Source organism: Pan paniscus, chromosome 18 (assembly GCF_029289425.2).
Source record: "Pan paniscus chromosome 18, NHGRI_mPanPan1-v2.0_pri, whole genome shotgun sequence".
NCBI lineage: Eukaryota > Metazoa > Chordata > Mammalia > Primates > Hominidae > Pan > Pan paniscus.
In genome coordinates this window covers 92,960,536-92,976,179 of record NC_073267.2, presented here as the reverse complement: position 1 = coordinate 92,976,179, position 15,644 = coordinate 92,960,536, and the positions used below count along the sequence as shown (strand labels likewise).

At 43.3% G+C, this 15,644-nt stretch overlaps 1 protein-coding gene across 3 annotated transcripts in view; it reads right to left on the bottom strand.

Moving 5' to 3' along the window:
• The window catches only part of CDH13 (cadherin 13), a 1,163,636-nt gene that overhangs the window by 565,408 nt on the left and 582,584 nt on the right, over positions 1-15,644 (bottom strand). For all 3 annotated transcript variants that reach the window (XM_003820879.5, XM_063597784.1, XM_003820881.5), the window contains one exon: positions 8,024-8,176. In XM_003820879.5, coding sequence (XP_003820927.1) covers positions 8,024-8,176 — 153 coding nt within the window. The remainder of the gene's footprint in view (positions 1-8,023; positions 8,177-15,644) is intronic.

Here is a 15,644-nt window from a genome sequence, read left to right as displayed (position 1 = left end):
TCTCCGGCTGAGAAACAAGCAAACACGCAGTAACATGGCATTTAACAGTCATCCAAAGTCTAGACAGGATGCAGCAAGGAAGCCTGGGACAAATTTGCCTGGCTCTCAGGTGCCACTAATGAAACAAAAAGAAAGCAGTTTGGAAGAGTTGGAATTGGATGGAGAGGGCTTTCAAATGGCACACCGGAGCACCAGGAGAAATAAGCACAGTTGAGGTACATGTTACCCCACCAGAACTGTAACGAAACAGGTTCAAAGGTCATCTTCATCAAGGCCAGTTAGTGATCAGGTCAGCTGCCATGATGTTAATACCCAAGAGTGTGATTATTTAGACCTGTGTTCCTCCAACTACAGTGAGCCTCAGGATGACCTGGCGGGCTTGCTAAAACCCAGATGTAGAGACCCACCCCGAGAGTTTCTGATCCAGCAGGCCTGGGAAAGGACCTAACAATTTACATCTCTAACAAGTTCCCAGGTGACGCTGTTAGTCTGGGGCCACAGTTTGAAACTGCCCAGTGAGATGATTCCCTTTTACAGAGAGTTACTGACATTCAACTGTTTACCTGCTAGCTGCTCCCTCACAAGTGCTTTCAACTCCATTGTACTTGCAGGGAGCTTAAACTATAAAACCGATATGTGGCAGGCTGGCTCCCAATTCCGGAACACTTACTAAGTGACTGGGCTGAGTGATAAACACCCACTAACTATAACACTGTTAGGAGATGATACTGTAATCTCACTCTCATTCTAAAAATGAGAAAACAGAGGCTGAGAAGTAACTGGCTAAAGGTGTCAGAGTATTAGAATGAACCATGAAATTGCCAATGTTCACCTCTTTTTCGCCTGTAAGAATGGCAATTTCATATGGTTCACGTGATAGGAGAGTCAAGATTCTTCCCTCCGTAGGTCTGGCTCCAAAGCCTGGGCTTTTAACGCAAATCCTTTGTTTTGTCCCACTCAGGGCTCTTGCCTAGGTCACATGTGTGTTATTGATTGATAGGACCATAATGATGACAGAAGTTAAGATCACAGGTTTGAAAACACACTCTCCTAGGTGTGAGCCTGTTACCTGCCTTTGGGCAGCTAAGCTTCTCACTGACAGGCTCTCACTTGGAATAAAACTGCACTCCAGCAGTCCCACTACTGAGTATCTACACAGAGGAAAAGAAGTCATTATACGAAAAAGATACTTGCACACACATGTTTATAGCAGCTCAATTCGCAATTGCAAAAATATGAAACCAGCCCAAATGCCCATCAATCAATGAGTGAATAAAGAAACTGTGGTGTGTGTATACATACATATATATATATATGGTAGAATACTACTCAGCCATAAAAAGGAGTGAATTAATGGCATTTGCAACAACCTGGATGGGATTGAAGACTATTATTCTAAGTGAAGTAACTCAGGAATGGAAAACCAAACATCATATGTTCTCACTCATAATTAGGAGCTAAGTTGTGAGGATGCAAAGGCAAAAGAATGATACAATGGACTTTGGGGACTTGGCAAGGGGGAAGAGTGGGAAGGGAATGAGGAATAAAAGGCTACAAACTGGGTTCAGTGTATACTGCTCGTGTGATGGGTGCACCAAAATCTTACAAACCACCACTAAAGAACTTACTCATGTCACCAAACACCACCTGTTCCCCAAAAACCCATGGAATTTAAAAAATTGCACTCATGTCATCACAATGTGGTAGATGACAACCACCACTCCAGTCCTCTGGCAAGCGGACTTTCCTGTACCAGGGAGCTGGAAAAACTAAAAACTATGTTGACCCAGCTCTCTTGCAGCTAGAGTCCTGCTTACGGTCTAGGTTCTTCCTGCAGATGCACCAGCGTGAGACTGGATGGAAGTGAGTGGCAGGAGGCCACAGCTGTGCTTTGCAGATCAGAGGTTCTGAGCTTGGCAAAGTCACCTGGCTCTTTTAGGTAACCCAAGCAGGGCTGCCACATCCAGTTGTGAGCATCAGAGCAAAGTGGCAGGAAGAGGCAGCAGCGACATTGACTCTTTGCTATGGTTGAAATGCCTGTCACTTCCAAAACTCTTGTTGTAATGTAATAGCCAATGTAATGGTGCTGGGAGGTGGGGGCCTTTAGAGGTGATTAGAGCATGCGTGTTCCACCCTCATGGGTAGGTTTGATGCCTTAATTTAAAAGGCTTTCAGGAATAGGTGCTGTCTTTTGGCCCTTCCACTTTCTGCCATATGAGAATTCAGCCTTCCTCTCCTCTGAAGGGTGCAAGGTGCCAGGCACCATATTGCAAGAAGAGAATGGCCTTACAAGACACCAAACCTACTGGTGTCTTGACCTTGGATTGTCCATCCTCTAGAAACGACAGCCAATACGTTTCTCTTCTTTATAAATACCCAGGCTCCGATATTTTGTTACAGCAGTACAAAATGGACTATGACACTTCTCTCTAACAGTGGTTCTCAAATGGAAGCAATTTTGCCCCTTATAGGACAACTGGCAATATCAGCAGACATTTCTGATTGTCAAGATTAGGTGTGTGTGTGGGTGGGGGGTGGTGGTACTGGCATCCAGTGGGTAGAGGCCATTGGTGCTGCTAAGCCTCCTACAATTCACAAGACAGCCCCCCATAACAAAGAATCACCCAGCCTCAAATTTCAATAGTGCCACTGTTGAAAAACCTTGCCCTAGAATAGTTTCATATGTGGGTATTTCCTGTAGCACCACCTCATCTGGCCTTGTCAGCTAGGTTACTTGGCACTTTGGGCAATCCTACTGGCTACCTGTACTCTTTAATAAATCTCTTCCTTTGTAAACTAGTTGGAGGTGATTTTGTTGACTGCCACCAAGAACTCTGGCTAAGAAAGGTAGCCATGGGGGAGACCAGAGTAGAGGACAAAGAAGACTTACACAGCATGTCCCTACTAGTGAGGGCTGGGGTCCTTTCCAAGTACAAGTCTAATCAGGTGTAGTACAATCCCATCAAGGTAATACGTGCATCATTTGTTCATAAGATGAATGTTATTACAACCAGGTTAATCACTTAAATAACTCTCTAATATGGGTGCATCTATATCTCCCAATCGTCTTATAAGCACTGACATGATGATACACCTATTTCCGCATGACGGCAGCATTTTTCACTTTAATGTGTATTCTGCCAAATTGTCATGGAGCTACAGATGGGTTAGAATTGGGGTAGAGCCACATTAACAAAAGAAAATATATGAGCAAGGATACCTCTGAATGCCAGTCGTATTTCAATTTTATGACAACATTCTTGACCACAAATTCAAAACTTGACCAAGAAATTGGCTAAAAAAGAACAAGTTATATAGTATGAAATGTGAGCAAATACTCAGAAGGTGGCAGTGAGGTCCTTTCCATGTTCTGAGGCCAGGAACACAGGTGGTTCCAGTTACCTGTTCTAGAATTGAGTGTGATAGACGTTTCAAGGTTATCTTTATGAAGATGAGATGAGACCATCATCTGAGTATTTGGCATGGAGACTTGGCACACTGTAAATGTTCAAGATATGTTCACCCCAACATTAATAGTAAAAATACATCTTGGGAACCTGTTTAGCCCTCATCTAATTCATCAGTGAAGACAAGATAACCATTTTCATAGGTTTGTGTATGTCAGGGATCTAGGGAATTCTTGGGCACTTAATAGATGCTCAATAAAGTTAGTTTTGCCTCTTCTTCCATATGCTTCTCTCTTCTCCCACCCAGCTCTGACATTCCCAGTTATCTGAGCATCTCCCACTGGACAACAGATCAGTGTGAAGGTCTCCTGCCAAGGACACCTGCCGGCTACCATGGTCTTGGCCCTGCTTCCTGTTTTGCCTTGCACCTCCTGCAGAGCCCATCCCAACCACCCCCCCCCCGTCTTCCCCCCCACTCGCCTAACAGGAGGTCTCCCACTCCACTCCTGTCATCCCATATTGGCAAATTTGCAGCCAGTAGATCATATTTGCAGTGTGAGGGAATCATGACCACCTGCTAATATTTTTATAGAATTTCATAAACTTGGTCATTCATGAATCATTTACAGTGCTTTATTCCAGTGAAGAGTTCACAAATCACTCAAATGCTGGCAAAATGCATAATAATGAGTAATATTTCAGGAGGCTTTGCATTAGTATGTCAGCTTCCAATACTGCAAGAGATAAATTATTTTGCCAGGTGCTACTTTGGGTCAGAAGCTGGGGAAGTTTTTCTGGGGGCTGGGGCAGGGAGGAGTGGCAAGATGGCAGTGGGTCACGGAAATGGATGGTTTTTAAAAAGTAATAGATCACCCGGCCAGCCAAACTCCCTTCCCAGCCCCAGTAAGCAGAGTTCCCAGGAAAGGAGCTAAGGAATTTGCAGATTAGATCTAAAATCTAGCTGGGGATAAAATAGGAAGAGTGTTTCTTAGTGATTGAAAATGTGGGGCTTTGGAGCTGAAAAGAAATGGATATGCATCCCAAATCCAATACATGCCAGCTGTGAGACCTTGAAAAAGTTGTTTAACAGCTATTTGCTTATCTGTGAAATGGTGTTAACACCTACTTCTTAAGTCTCTTGTGTGAAATGGATTAAATAAGAGAATTATACAAAGTGTTTAGCATAATATCTGCCATGCAGTGTTCAATAAACAGGAGCTTCAATGGTGATGCACTTTCAGGGGCCCAAGGACAAATGTATTCCAGATTATTTCTTATCATACAAATCCCTGAGGTTTAGATCAAAATATTTCTTGTTGGATTTGGAAAACGTTAATACATCAACACGTACTTGCATGTGAGTAGCACTTAACTTTAAACAACAGAAACATTGGCGCTATTATGATGGCAACACATTCACCTGCAGGCTCTCTCCTTTTTTTTTCTTTTTCTTTTTTTTTCTTGTTCTGTTTTTCTATTTTTATTTTTATTTATTTATTATTTTTTATTATTATTACACTTTAAGTTCTATGGTACATGTGCACAACGTACAGGTTTGTTACATATGTATACATGCGCCATGTTGGTGTGCTGCACCCGGCTCTCTCCTTTTTAAACTTGCAAGACTAGAAACTAAAATGTGAGGATTTGGAGACCCAGGATTCTACTCTTTGAAGAACCACATTTGCTCCCAACCATGTTGACTACCATGAATACCATGGATCTAGCTGTACTACTAAAATAGTAACTTATTCTTAAACAGGCACTTGGAATGAACTGAAATTGCAACATTCCTGTGCCCAAAGTAGACCAACATGAGAGTAACCCAGTTCTCATCATCTAAAAATAAAGAACCACAGAGTGATCGGGGCTCTTCCTCAAACTTGCTTCTTCAAGGAAGAAGCTTCAGCAACTGTAAGAAGCTTCAGTGAGGGTGTGATGAAAACAGGACAATGACCGAACTGAAGTGCATGAAGCATGGAGGGAAACGGCATCAGAAAGTAGGCCCTCATGAGCCCATTGAAGAGTGCGCTGCTAAGGGCTGGGCCCCAGTCTGCCAGTCGTAAGTAACCCAAGTATTTGTGTAAGAAACTGCATTCCCACTAAATACCAGTAGCCTTTCCAATGAGGGTATATGACCCTGTGCTGGTGTTATCAACAAGCCATGTTACAAACCAGGCACAACTTCCTGCCATGTCACCTACGCACAAAAGAGAGGAATTCAAGCCAGTTTATTTTGAAACAAAGAACTAGAATAAAAGATACATGAAAGCAAGGAACCCAGTGTGTCTTGTTGCTACTGTATCCTCCTAACACCTTGAAGAGTGTCCCTTACCCTATAAGTACTCAATTAAATGTATGTAAAATAAATGAATTGCTCAATCAATCCATATGCTATGACATAGACTATAAAAGTATAGTAAAAACTCAAGACTACTCAAGGAAAGTTTGTGCTGGACATGAGAGATTGGGCTATAACTTGGAATCCTTTGGGTTTTCACTTACCTTCCTTCACCTTTAATATCATTGATTACTGTCAACCATGTAGGAAGATTATATGGTGCTTACTATGTTTCCAGCATTTTCTAAATGCTTCATATGTATTAGCTCATTTAATCCTTATGAAATCCTATGACATCATTATTATTTTTCCCATTTTCCAGGATAAGAAGTTGAGGCAGACAATTTGTCAAGTTTCCACACCTAGTACATGATAGCCATGATTTGAATGCAGCCAATCTGGCTGTGTGCAGAATCCATGCTTTTAACTACCGTAATATTATATGGCCTCAGTTTTTAAAAAGTATGAGAAGCTCCAAGCTGCAACCGAAGCTCTGTTTTATTAGCTGTTTAGCAATTACTAGTTAGCAAAAACTAGTAATTTCATTTTTTTATAATCCTCAGAAGCATTAGCTGTATTCACACTTTATGGACAAGAATCCCAAGATCAGGGAGGGTAAGAGTGTTGCTCAAGGTCCCACAGCTCAGTACGCAGCAGCGCTGAGACCTGAATGGAGGATCTCAGATGCTGTATTAGTCCGTTCTCATGCTGCTAGTGAAGACATACCCGGGACTGGGTAATTTATAAAGGACAGAGATTTAATGAACTCACAGTTCCACATGGCTGGGGAGGCCTCACAATCATGGCAGAAGATGGAGGAAGAACAAGGGGACTTCTTACATGGTGGGCAAGAAAGCATGTGCAGGGGAACTCCCATTCATAAAACCATCAGATCTCATGAGACTTATTCACTATCACGAGAACAGCACGAGAAAGACTCACCCCCACGACTCAGTTACCTCCCACTGGGTCCCTCCCATGACACGTGGGAATTCTCAGAGCTACAATTCAAGATGAGATTGGGGAGACAGCTAAACCATATCAGATTCCACAGCTCTTGATCACTCTGCTAAGAAATTATGAAATTTATTGTATCTTTCCTTAGTTTTTTGTGCCAGAACTTTCTTGGAGACTCCCATGATGGGCACAGAAAGAGAAGAGGGCATCTATCCATAGTCTGCTGCTGGTTATTCCTACAGCAGCTGGACCCCAATAGCTGCCAAGTCACCTCTGATTACTGTCAAGGCTAGCTGGAACTGGGTATTTCTGAGGGCACCAACATTCAATTTATACAACTACCTGATTCCCCCTTGAGTATAAGTTGGGACTCATGGCTCACTTTTCAGTTCTCATTGACAGGTGACTCCCCCAGCAAATGCTCAGAAAAGGCTTTGGCAAGGCTTCCGAGATGGAAATCTGGAAAGCACCCGCATCCTCCCAGGGCCCGAGACCCTTGAGCGCATTGCCCAGTAAGGGTTCTGCTGGAGGGTGAGGACTTTACTACCTATCATTTTGCTACTGCTCTATGTTTGTCCAGAACTTTATGCCTCCAATGCCCTTATAGTATCTTCTCACTGGAAACTCACAATAATGCATTTAAGTTGGTAACAAAACCAAATCCATCAATCAATCACTTCCAAATACAACCATTAACCCACTTATTTTTCTTTATCATTTTTGTTAAACATATACACCTCATGATATGTGCAAATACTCCATTGGTAATGAGGATACCATATGTGTCTGTATGTTGTTTTCATTCAATATCTTGAATCTCTCCCATATAACTACAACTTCTTCAGAAGCATTTTAAATGGCTAGAGAAAACTGCCTTGCAAAATCTGCCATAATTTAACTACTCTTTTATCGCTGAATATTTAGCAATTGTTTTCACCCTAAGGACCATGTCTTGCTAATTATATCAGGTCTTGGGGTTTATACCTCTTCCAGCTCTAGATCATCAAGCTGGTCTCTGGAAAGCCAAAGTTGCCCTAAGGGTTCTGACCTCCTCTGAGATGCCCCCAGGGTCTCCCTTCTTGGTCTCTGGTACCCAAAGTCTGATGCAGGCCTGGAGGGCTCTACTGATGAGATAAAGACCCCCCACTGTTGCCCTGTCAGGGTTCAATTTCATCCACTTCAGCTCCCACAGAAACACCCTAAAGCCATGCAGTCCCGGGTTTGATGAGGCACAGAAATAATGAGCTCAGTGGGAAGAAAACAATCTTTGAAAGCCACATTTCTGCGCACAGGGTGGGCATGGGAGAGGGGTACTCACTTGATAAACAGCGATTACTTCTCTGTCCAAGGTCCGTGTCACGGAGACGCTCCCTGTGTTCTCATTGATTCTGAAAATTCCTTTAGGCTCTTGATCCACTCCCTTTCCAGTGAGCCGGAACTTGGACCTTTCTGGCCTGTCACTATCGACTACCTGGTCAGAAAAACAGAGAGACATTTAAAACTGTCTGGAAAACACAGAGAAAGCACATTGCAAACATACTCCCATGAGCAATTCACTAATCACAGGTGCCAGCACATGGGTACCTGGTGAACACAGATTTGACTAAAGTAACAGCACCAGAAATAGCATCACTGCCTAACGCCTTTCATCCTAATATCCACGTCTTTGCAGCTGGCAGCTGAGGAAGTTTACCAGCACTCGGGTGACATACAGTGATGGATCAAGGAGGGCAATAATGCCAGTTCAGTCAAAGTTGGACATTTTATTATTTTTAGCTCCACGAAATATATTTTTTTAAAAAAAAATTTATCTGCAAACAAAACAAAAAAGGTAATGAAAGCCATTTGCTGTGCATGCATTGATCAAGATTCCAGGTATTTACATATATCCACTAATCCAGTGTCACCTGCCCTGTCACTTCTACTAGGTACTAGGCATGGTGCAGAGGGAGCACTTCGTCTCATCAGAAAAGGTTTATACATATACATATATACATATATATACACATACACACATCTATTTAGGGGGCTTATATATATATAATATGTATATAACCCCAAATATATATATCAAACCCCTATATATTAAATATATATGCATCAATATTATATATAGATACCTCAATTTAGGGGTTTTATATATGTGAAACCCCTAAATATGATATATAATATATATATTAAACCCCTATGTATTATAATATATTAAACCCCTGTGTATTATATATTAAATATTATATATATTAAACCCTATGTATTATATATATTAAACCCCATTATATATATTAAACCCCTATGTATTATATATTAAATATTATATATATTAAATCCCTATGTATTAAATATATATAATAAATAAAATATATATGTTATATATAAACCTCAAATTAGGGTTGTGTGTGTGTGTATATATATATATATATATATATATATATATATATTTCAATGCTGGAGGCAGAGGACATTATTATTTCCACTTAATGGATGAAACCACTGAGATAGAATGAGTCAGCAAGCTGGCCATGGCCAAAGCTACGAAAGAGATAAAAATGGGTTCAGAATCACATCTTCCATTTCTCTAGAGACACTGCAATACAACATACAACACTGTCGTTTCTGAATTTACTTTATGGAATTTTCCTACAAATTGTCGACCTTGATTTGACATTTAAAGAATAAATTTGGAAGGGAAAGGTGGAGGAGAGTAGTTCCAGGCAGAGGGAACAGCACAGACAAAGGCAGCAGGCAGACAAGGAAGAGTCTGGAAAGTTTTGCAAATCGTGAGTTACTGGCATATGCTTAAGCATGTAGAGGGTTAGGCTGAGAAGCAGTTGGGGTCAAAGTATGGGGGGTCTTTTTATGCAGATGTGCAACTAAAGAGAACTATTATTGGCATAAGTGGAGTCTAGAGTTTACCCTCAAGTATTCATCTATATTTATGTCACTTTATCATCAGAACCTTCAAACGTTAATTTGATTATAACAAAACAATTTAAAGGTTATGAACACAATAATCATTCAGGACACACAGATAAAAGAAAGCTGATACAGATCTAGCTGTCACCAAATTACAAACGAACAGGCACCTGTTGAAACATACTCAACAGCGCCTGGAGGGTTTAGGTGGCTAAGACAGGAAACCTGCCTTCTCCTAGTGAAAATGGGTCCTGCCCGCCCCCTGCTCCACCACCCCACCACCCCACCACCCCCGCCACTTTAGCTGCCGCCAAGCCTGCAATTCCGATGCCTGACACCAGGTGGCAATGGTGCCTAAGGCAGCATGAACTTTATGCCAGGGTTCATCTGGCAGCATCACTCAAGGCATTACAGGTTTTTTTTTTTTCCGATTAAAAAATGTTGTTTATTAAAATACAATGAGTGTTGACTAAACACCAATTACATATGTTTGTATTTTTAAGAGTAACTGAAAATTGGATACAAAAGAAAATTAAAAATAAAGTATGTGGGCCGGGCGTGGTGGCTCATGCCTGTAATCCCAGCACTTTGAGAGGCCAAGGTGGGCGGATCACTTGAGGTCGGGAATTCAAGACCAGCCTGGCCAACATGGTGAAACTCCGTCTCTACTAAAACTACAGAAAATTTAGCTGGGCGTGATGGCGCAAGCCTGTAATCCAATCCCTGTTACTCTGGAGGCTGAGGCAGCAGAATCGCTTGAATCTGGGAGGCAGAGGTTGCAGTGAGCTGGGATTGCTCCACTGCACTCTAGCCTGGGTGACAGAGTAAGACTCCATCTCAAAAAAAAAAAAAAAAAAAAAAGAGGTGTTTGATACTCTCTGATGAAAATAATTTTCAGTCATTGCTTGACTTGATTAATCCAACTGAAACTTTTCCACTGACCCCTCTACTTGCTGCCTGGAAGCCCCATGAGGTCAAGAGCCACAGCTTACTGGGCTCACCATTGGATCCCTGTGGCTGGCAAGTAGCGAGAATGAACTCCACGGATTAGACAGCTATATGTTGCAATCCTAGCTTCCCCAGTGATCCACTGTGTGAGTATGAACACGGTCCATCGCCTCATCTTTAAAGTGCAGATGACACCACTTACTTCCCAGCATTGCCGAGGGTTTAATGAGATGGCATCTATAAAGTACATGTCCTGCCACATAGAAGGGGCTCAGTTAATCAAAGCTAATAATTCCAATATTAATCATCACAATAAAATTATACTGTTGTTAATGGGTAAGAATGCTATCTCTATCCTTTTCTGAGGGAATAGGTGGTTTCCTCTTTTTTTTTTTTTTTTTTTTTTTTTTTTTTGAGACAGAGTCTCACTCTGTCACCCAGGCTGGAATGCACTGGTGCAATTTCGGCTCACTGCAACCTCCGCCTCCCAGGTTCAAGTGATTCTCCCGCCTCAGCCTCCTAAGTAGGTGGAACTACAGGCACACGCCACCATGCCTGGCTAATTTTTATATTTTTAGTAGAGATGGGTTTTCCCCATGTTGGCCACGCTAATCTCGAACTCCTGACCTGATGTGATCCACCCGCCTCAGCCTCCCAAAGTGCTGGGATTACAGGTGTGAGCCACCACGTCCGGCCTAGGTTTCCTTTTTAATAACAAAATTCACAGGCCTCCCAGAAGAGAAGTGCTCTGGAAACAGCTCCCTGCGTGGGAAGGGGTCACCAAGCACACTCAGCTCTTCTCTGTCACTGCTGTCATTATTGCTTCACCCCTCTCTGCCAGCAGCAGTATTTACTGTGAAGAGTGAAAGAACAAAGCTTCCACGGTGTGGAAGGGGATCCGAGCAGGTTGTCGCTGCTGCCTCGGGGGTGGCCAGCTTTTATTCCCTTATTTGTCCCCACTCATGTCCTGCTGATTGGTCAATTTTACAGAGTGCTGATTGGCCCACTTTACAGAGTGCTGATTGGTCCATTTTACAAACCTCTAGCGAGCCACAGAGTGCAGATTGGTGCGTTTTTACAGAGCACTGATTGGTGCATTTTACAAACCTCTAGCTAGCTACAGAGCGCTGATTGGTGCATTTTACAAACCTCTAGCTAGCTACAGAGTGCTGATTGGTGCATTTTACCATCCTCTTCTAAGAAAAGTTCTGCAAGTCCCCACTCGACCCAGGAAGTCCAGCTGGCTTCACCTCTCATTACCACCTTTGCCCAAATATAGATTAAAACTCCTTCCTCTTGTTCTCCTAAGCACACCTGAGATGAGCAGGTCCTTTCTGAAGATTCTATTAACAAAGAATGCATTCTAATGAGAAACGAACATGGGAATTCTACAAGAGCTATGAAGCAATCACGCTTCCCAAGAATGGGCTTCTCTGACCCATCTATCTGCCAGACACAGGCCCCGCTGGTGACGACCTGCCAGGAAAAGCCTTCTGGGCTGTTAGTTATCTTTTCTTGACCCTTCTCTGCTCAGAAAAAGTTGGGAACACAGCACCCAGACCTTCTAGAAGAAACAAGGAGGGGGTGGGGGAATGGGCCTCTTGGGACAAACATCACCACCCTCCGGTTTCTCTGCCTGCCACTCGGCACAGAAAGCTGAATTCTAGACCCAGAAATTATCCCAGGGTGACTTTCCCTTCTGCTGCCAAGGGTGGGTCTCAATCATTTTCTTGCCCTCTCTCAGAGAGCTTGAGCCACTTGGCGGTACAGACACAAGGGTCTTAGAGGGAGGACCTAGCTGAGTTGGCTCCTGCTGCTGAATTGAAATTACTTATTCCCCAGGAAAGAAGCCAGTCCCCATTGTGAGGGCCCCAGCTTAGCACTGCACACGTCTGTCTCTCTTCTGTCTCTCTTCAACTTTTTATGTTCTTTAGGATGTGGCTGCTGAACCTGCCTCCTGCTCCTCAGAGCTATGTTCACTTTGAAGAAACACCCACAGCCAAGAATGGTGTTCCCAGAGTGATAGGCCCTATGGGACCACCAGCACAGGGAAATGAGGGGTGTCACTTCCAGTAGGGGCCTTGCTTTCTCTAGACTAATTGGTCTCAAGATATGATTCACTGGAACAGTATCAGCATCACTGGGAACTCATTAAAAACGCAAATTCCCAGGCTTCCCCCAAGCCTCTTGTATCAGAAATCAGGGTAGGGGGAGAATTGCTGGCAATCTGAGCTTTAACAATCCCCCCTCCCCAGGTGATTCTCATGCATCCCCAAGTTTGAAGACCACTGCTTTGGGCAGATTTCAGCACCATCCCTGTTGAGTATCACTGATGCTGGTTTCCACCGCCACTGTTTGGAGCCCTCTGCTAAAAATAGGCTGGGTCTGTTTGCCACCTTCTTTCTAGACCTATTTTAAACATATAACACTAACAGGAAGTCTTTTAGAAACCTGTTTCTAAGACCTCAGAAAGCAGAGTTGGTTTTTCTTTAAGTCACTAGATGCAACATGTCTACGTGTGTTAAAGGCACCCCATGGCTTGGAGGAAGCTTGGCGAGGAAAGCATGAAAGTGGAGTGGGGAGAGTCCCTCTTCAGGGGAAAGCTCGGTGTCTTGGCTTAGTTCAGATCCAGGAGGAAGCTCAAGCCCTTCTGAATTACCCACCACCTCTCTGGCTTCTTGCTGCCTAGCTGGGTTTTCAGAGGGACCCCAGCAAATTCCAACTTCACGAACTGGGGGATGGGAGGATGCAATGACCATAACCCAAGGATACACTCAGCCATGCTTCAAAACCACTCCATGCAAATCAAGTGTGTTTCCAGACCACCTTGATTATGCTGTGCTCAACTCCTGGGAACTCCACAACTGCAGCAGCTGAGACTGCAGCCCTCTGTTGTTGTTCAATGTCAAGAAATATAAAAAATCCAGTGCACTGCTCTGGCCAAAGCAAACCCTGCCACGAGTCTCGACTGTTGCAGCAGCTGTTAAGGCCCATTATATACTCCATAGCAGGGCTTCACAGTTAGCGAGACTTTCCTATCATTCTTTGTAATTCCACACTTCTTTTCACAGTGGGATGTTTTTTTTTCTTGTCCTCTGAGTTGGAATGGAAAAAGTAGCTAAGGATGAGAAAGAACATGAGCCCCTGGTGTTAACACTCTGGAAGGGCATGTAAATAGCACACAGGAGTCTTGCCTCATACCTGGGTAAAGACACTTCCTGGCTGGCTGTTTGCGGGGGAGGTGGGCATCGCATAGCTGGGACCAGTGTCTTCTGCATCCGGGCAGGGGCAGGGAGTATTGAGGCCTGCAGCAGGTAGTGACTCCTTGATTTGATTTTAAGGGCGTTCTCACGGTATGCTTTTTACAGATGTGACACAATATGGACAAAGCCAATGTTCCATTCAGTTCCCCTGCAAAGTCCCATGCCTACCTCTATTCTCAGCTGTAATGAATGATACAATGTTGTATGTGTTTTTAACGTATTTGCATACATATGAACTCATAGACTATATAGCAGCTTTGAATGGTTTTACATAAATAGGGTCATTATATATGAATTATACAATTATTTCTACTCAGTGTGGTTGAGGTTGAGGTTTGTATGTGTATATGTGTGTATTCATTTATAAACTTCGGGTGGTAATTTTAGATTTACAGAACTATTACAAAGATACTACAGAGTTCCCATGTACCCTTCATCCAATTTCCCCTAATGTTGACATCTTACGTAAAAATGGAACATTGGTCATAACTGATAAATTAACACTGATACTTGACTATTAACGAGACTCCAGATTTTATGTATTCAGATTTCATCAGTTTTTCTAGTACCTTTTTTTTTTTTTTTTTTTTTTTTGAGATGGAATCTTGCTTTGTCACCCAGGCTGGAGAGCACTGGTGTGATCTTGGCTCACTGCAACCTCTGCCTCCTGGTTTCAAGTAATTCTCCTGACTCAGCCTCCCAAGTAGCTGGGACTACAGGTGCGTGCCACCACGCCCAGCTAATTTTTGTATTTTTAGTAGACACAGGGTTTCACTGTGTTAGCCAGGATGGTCTCAATCTCCTGACCTCGTGATCTGCCTGCCTTGGCCTCCCAAAGTGCTGGGATTAGAGGCATGAGCCACCACGCCCAGCCTCTAGTAACCTTTTTTATTCTTTAATCCAAAATCCAATCCAGGATCCCCCACTGCCATGTGTGACTGTGGCGTTTCGTTGTCTATTTTGGTACTTCCCTGTAGGTTCTCACTTTCTTGAATTGCACTTTAATCAGTTACTCTTTTTTCCTTGTATAGAAAATGAATTTGAAGTATCAGAATGACAGAGTCGCCAAGTACTGCAAGTCATTGTCCTCCTCCCACACTCTGCCAACCTCTATCCTCTGCTCCTTAACTCAGATCTCAAGTAGCTACTTTGTCTGCTTTGTCCTCAGAGCCTAGAACAGTATGCCGTACATGGTGGGCTTTTAAATAAACATTGCATAATGAATAAGTAAATGAATATTAAGTAGTCTCTTCCCTGGCCTCCATGTTTCTGATTTCTCTTTTATCCCATCTCCTGTCCTAATTGCAACCAGAATGGTCATTCTAAAATGCAAACCCACATCTGACTGGGGCAGTACCCATATGAAAACTTGCAATCGGCCTGGCACAGCAGCTCATGCTCATAATCCCAGCACTTTGGGAGGTTGGGGAAGGTGGATCACCCGAGGTCAGGAGTTCAAGACTAGCCTGGCCAACATGGTGAGACCCCGTCTCTACTGAAAATACAAAAACTAGCTGGGCGTGGTGGCAGGCGCCTATAGTCCCAGTTACTCGGGAGGCTGAGGCAGGAGAATCGCTTGAACCCGGGAGGCAGAGGTTGCAGTGAGCCAAGATCACACCACTGCACTCTAGCCTGGATGACAGAGCGAGACTCTGTCTCAAACAAACAAACAAAAAACACCCCATGAAAACTTGCAATGGCTCCCTCTGCCAGAGGGTAAAATCTCAGAGCTCTTCTTTGATGGGTCTCCACCTGCTTCTCCAGTCCGAAGCCACAACCCAGCATGAGGCACAGCCCTCTGAGCTGTGCCTTTCT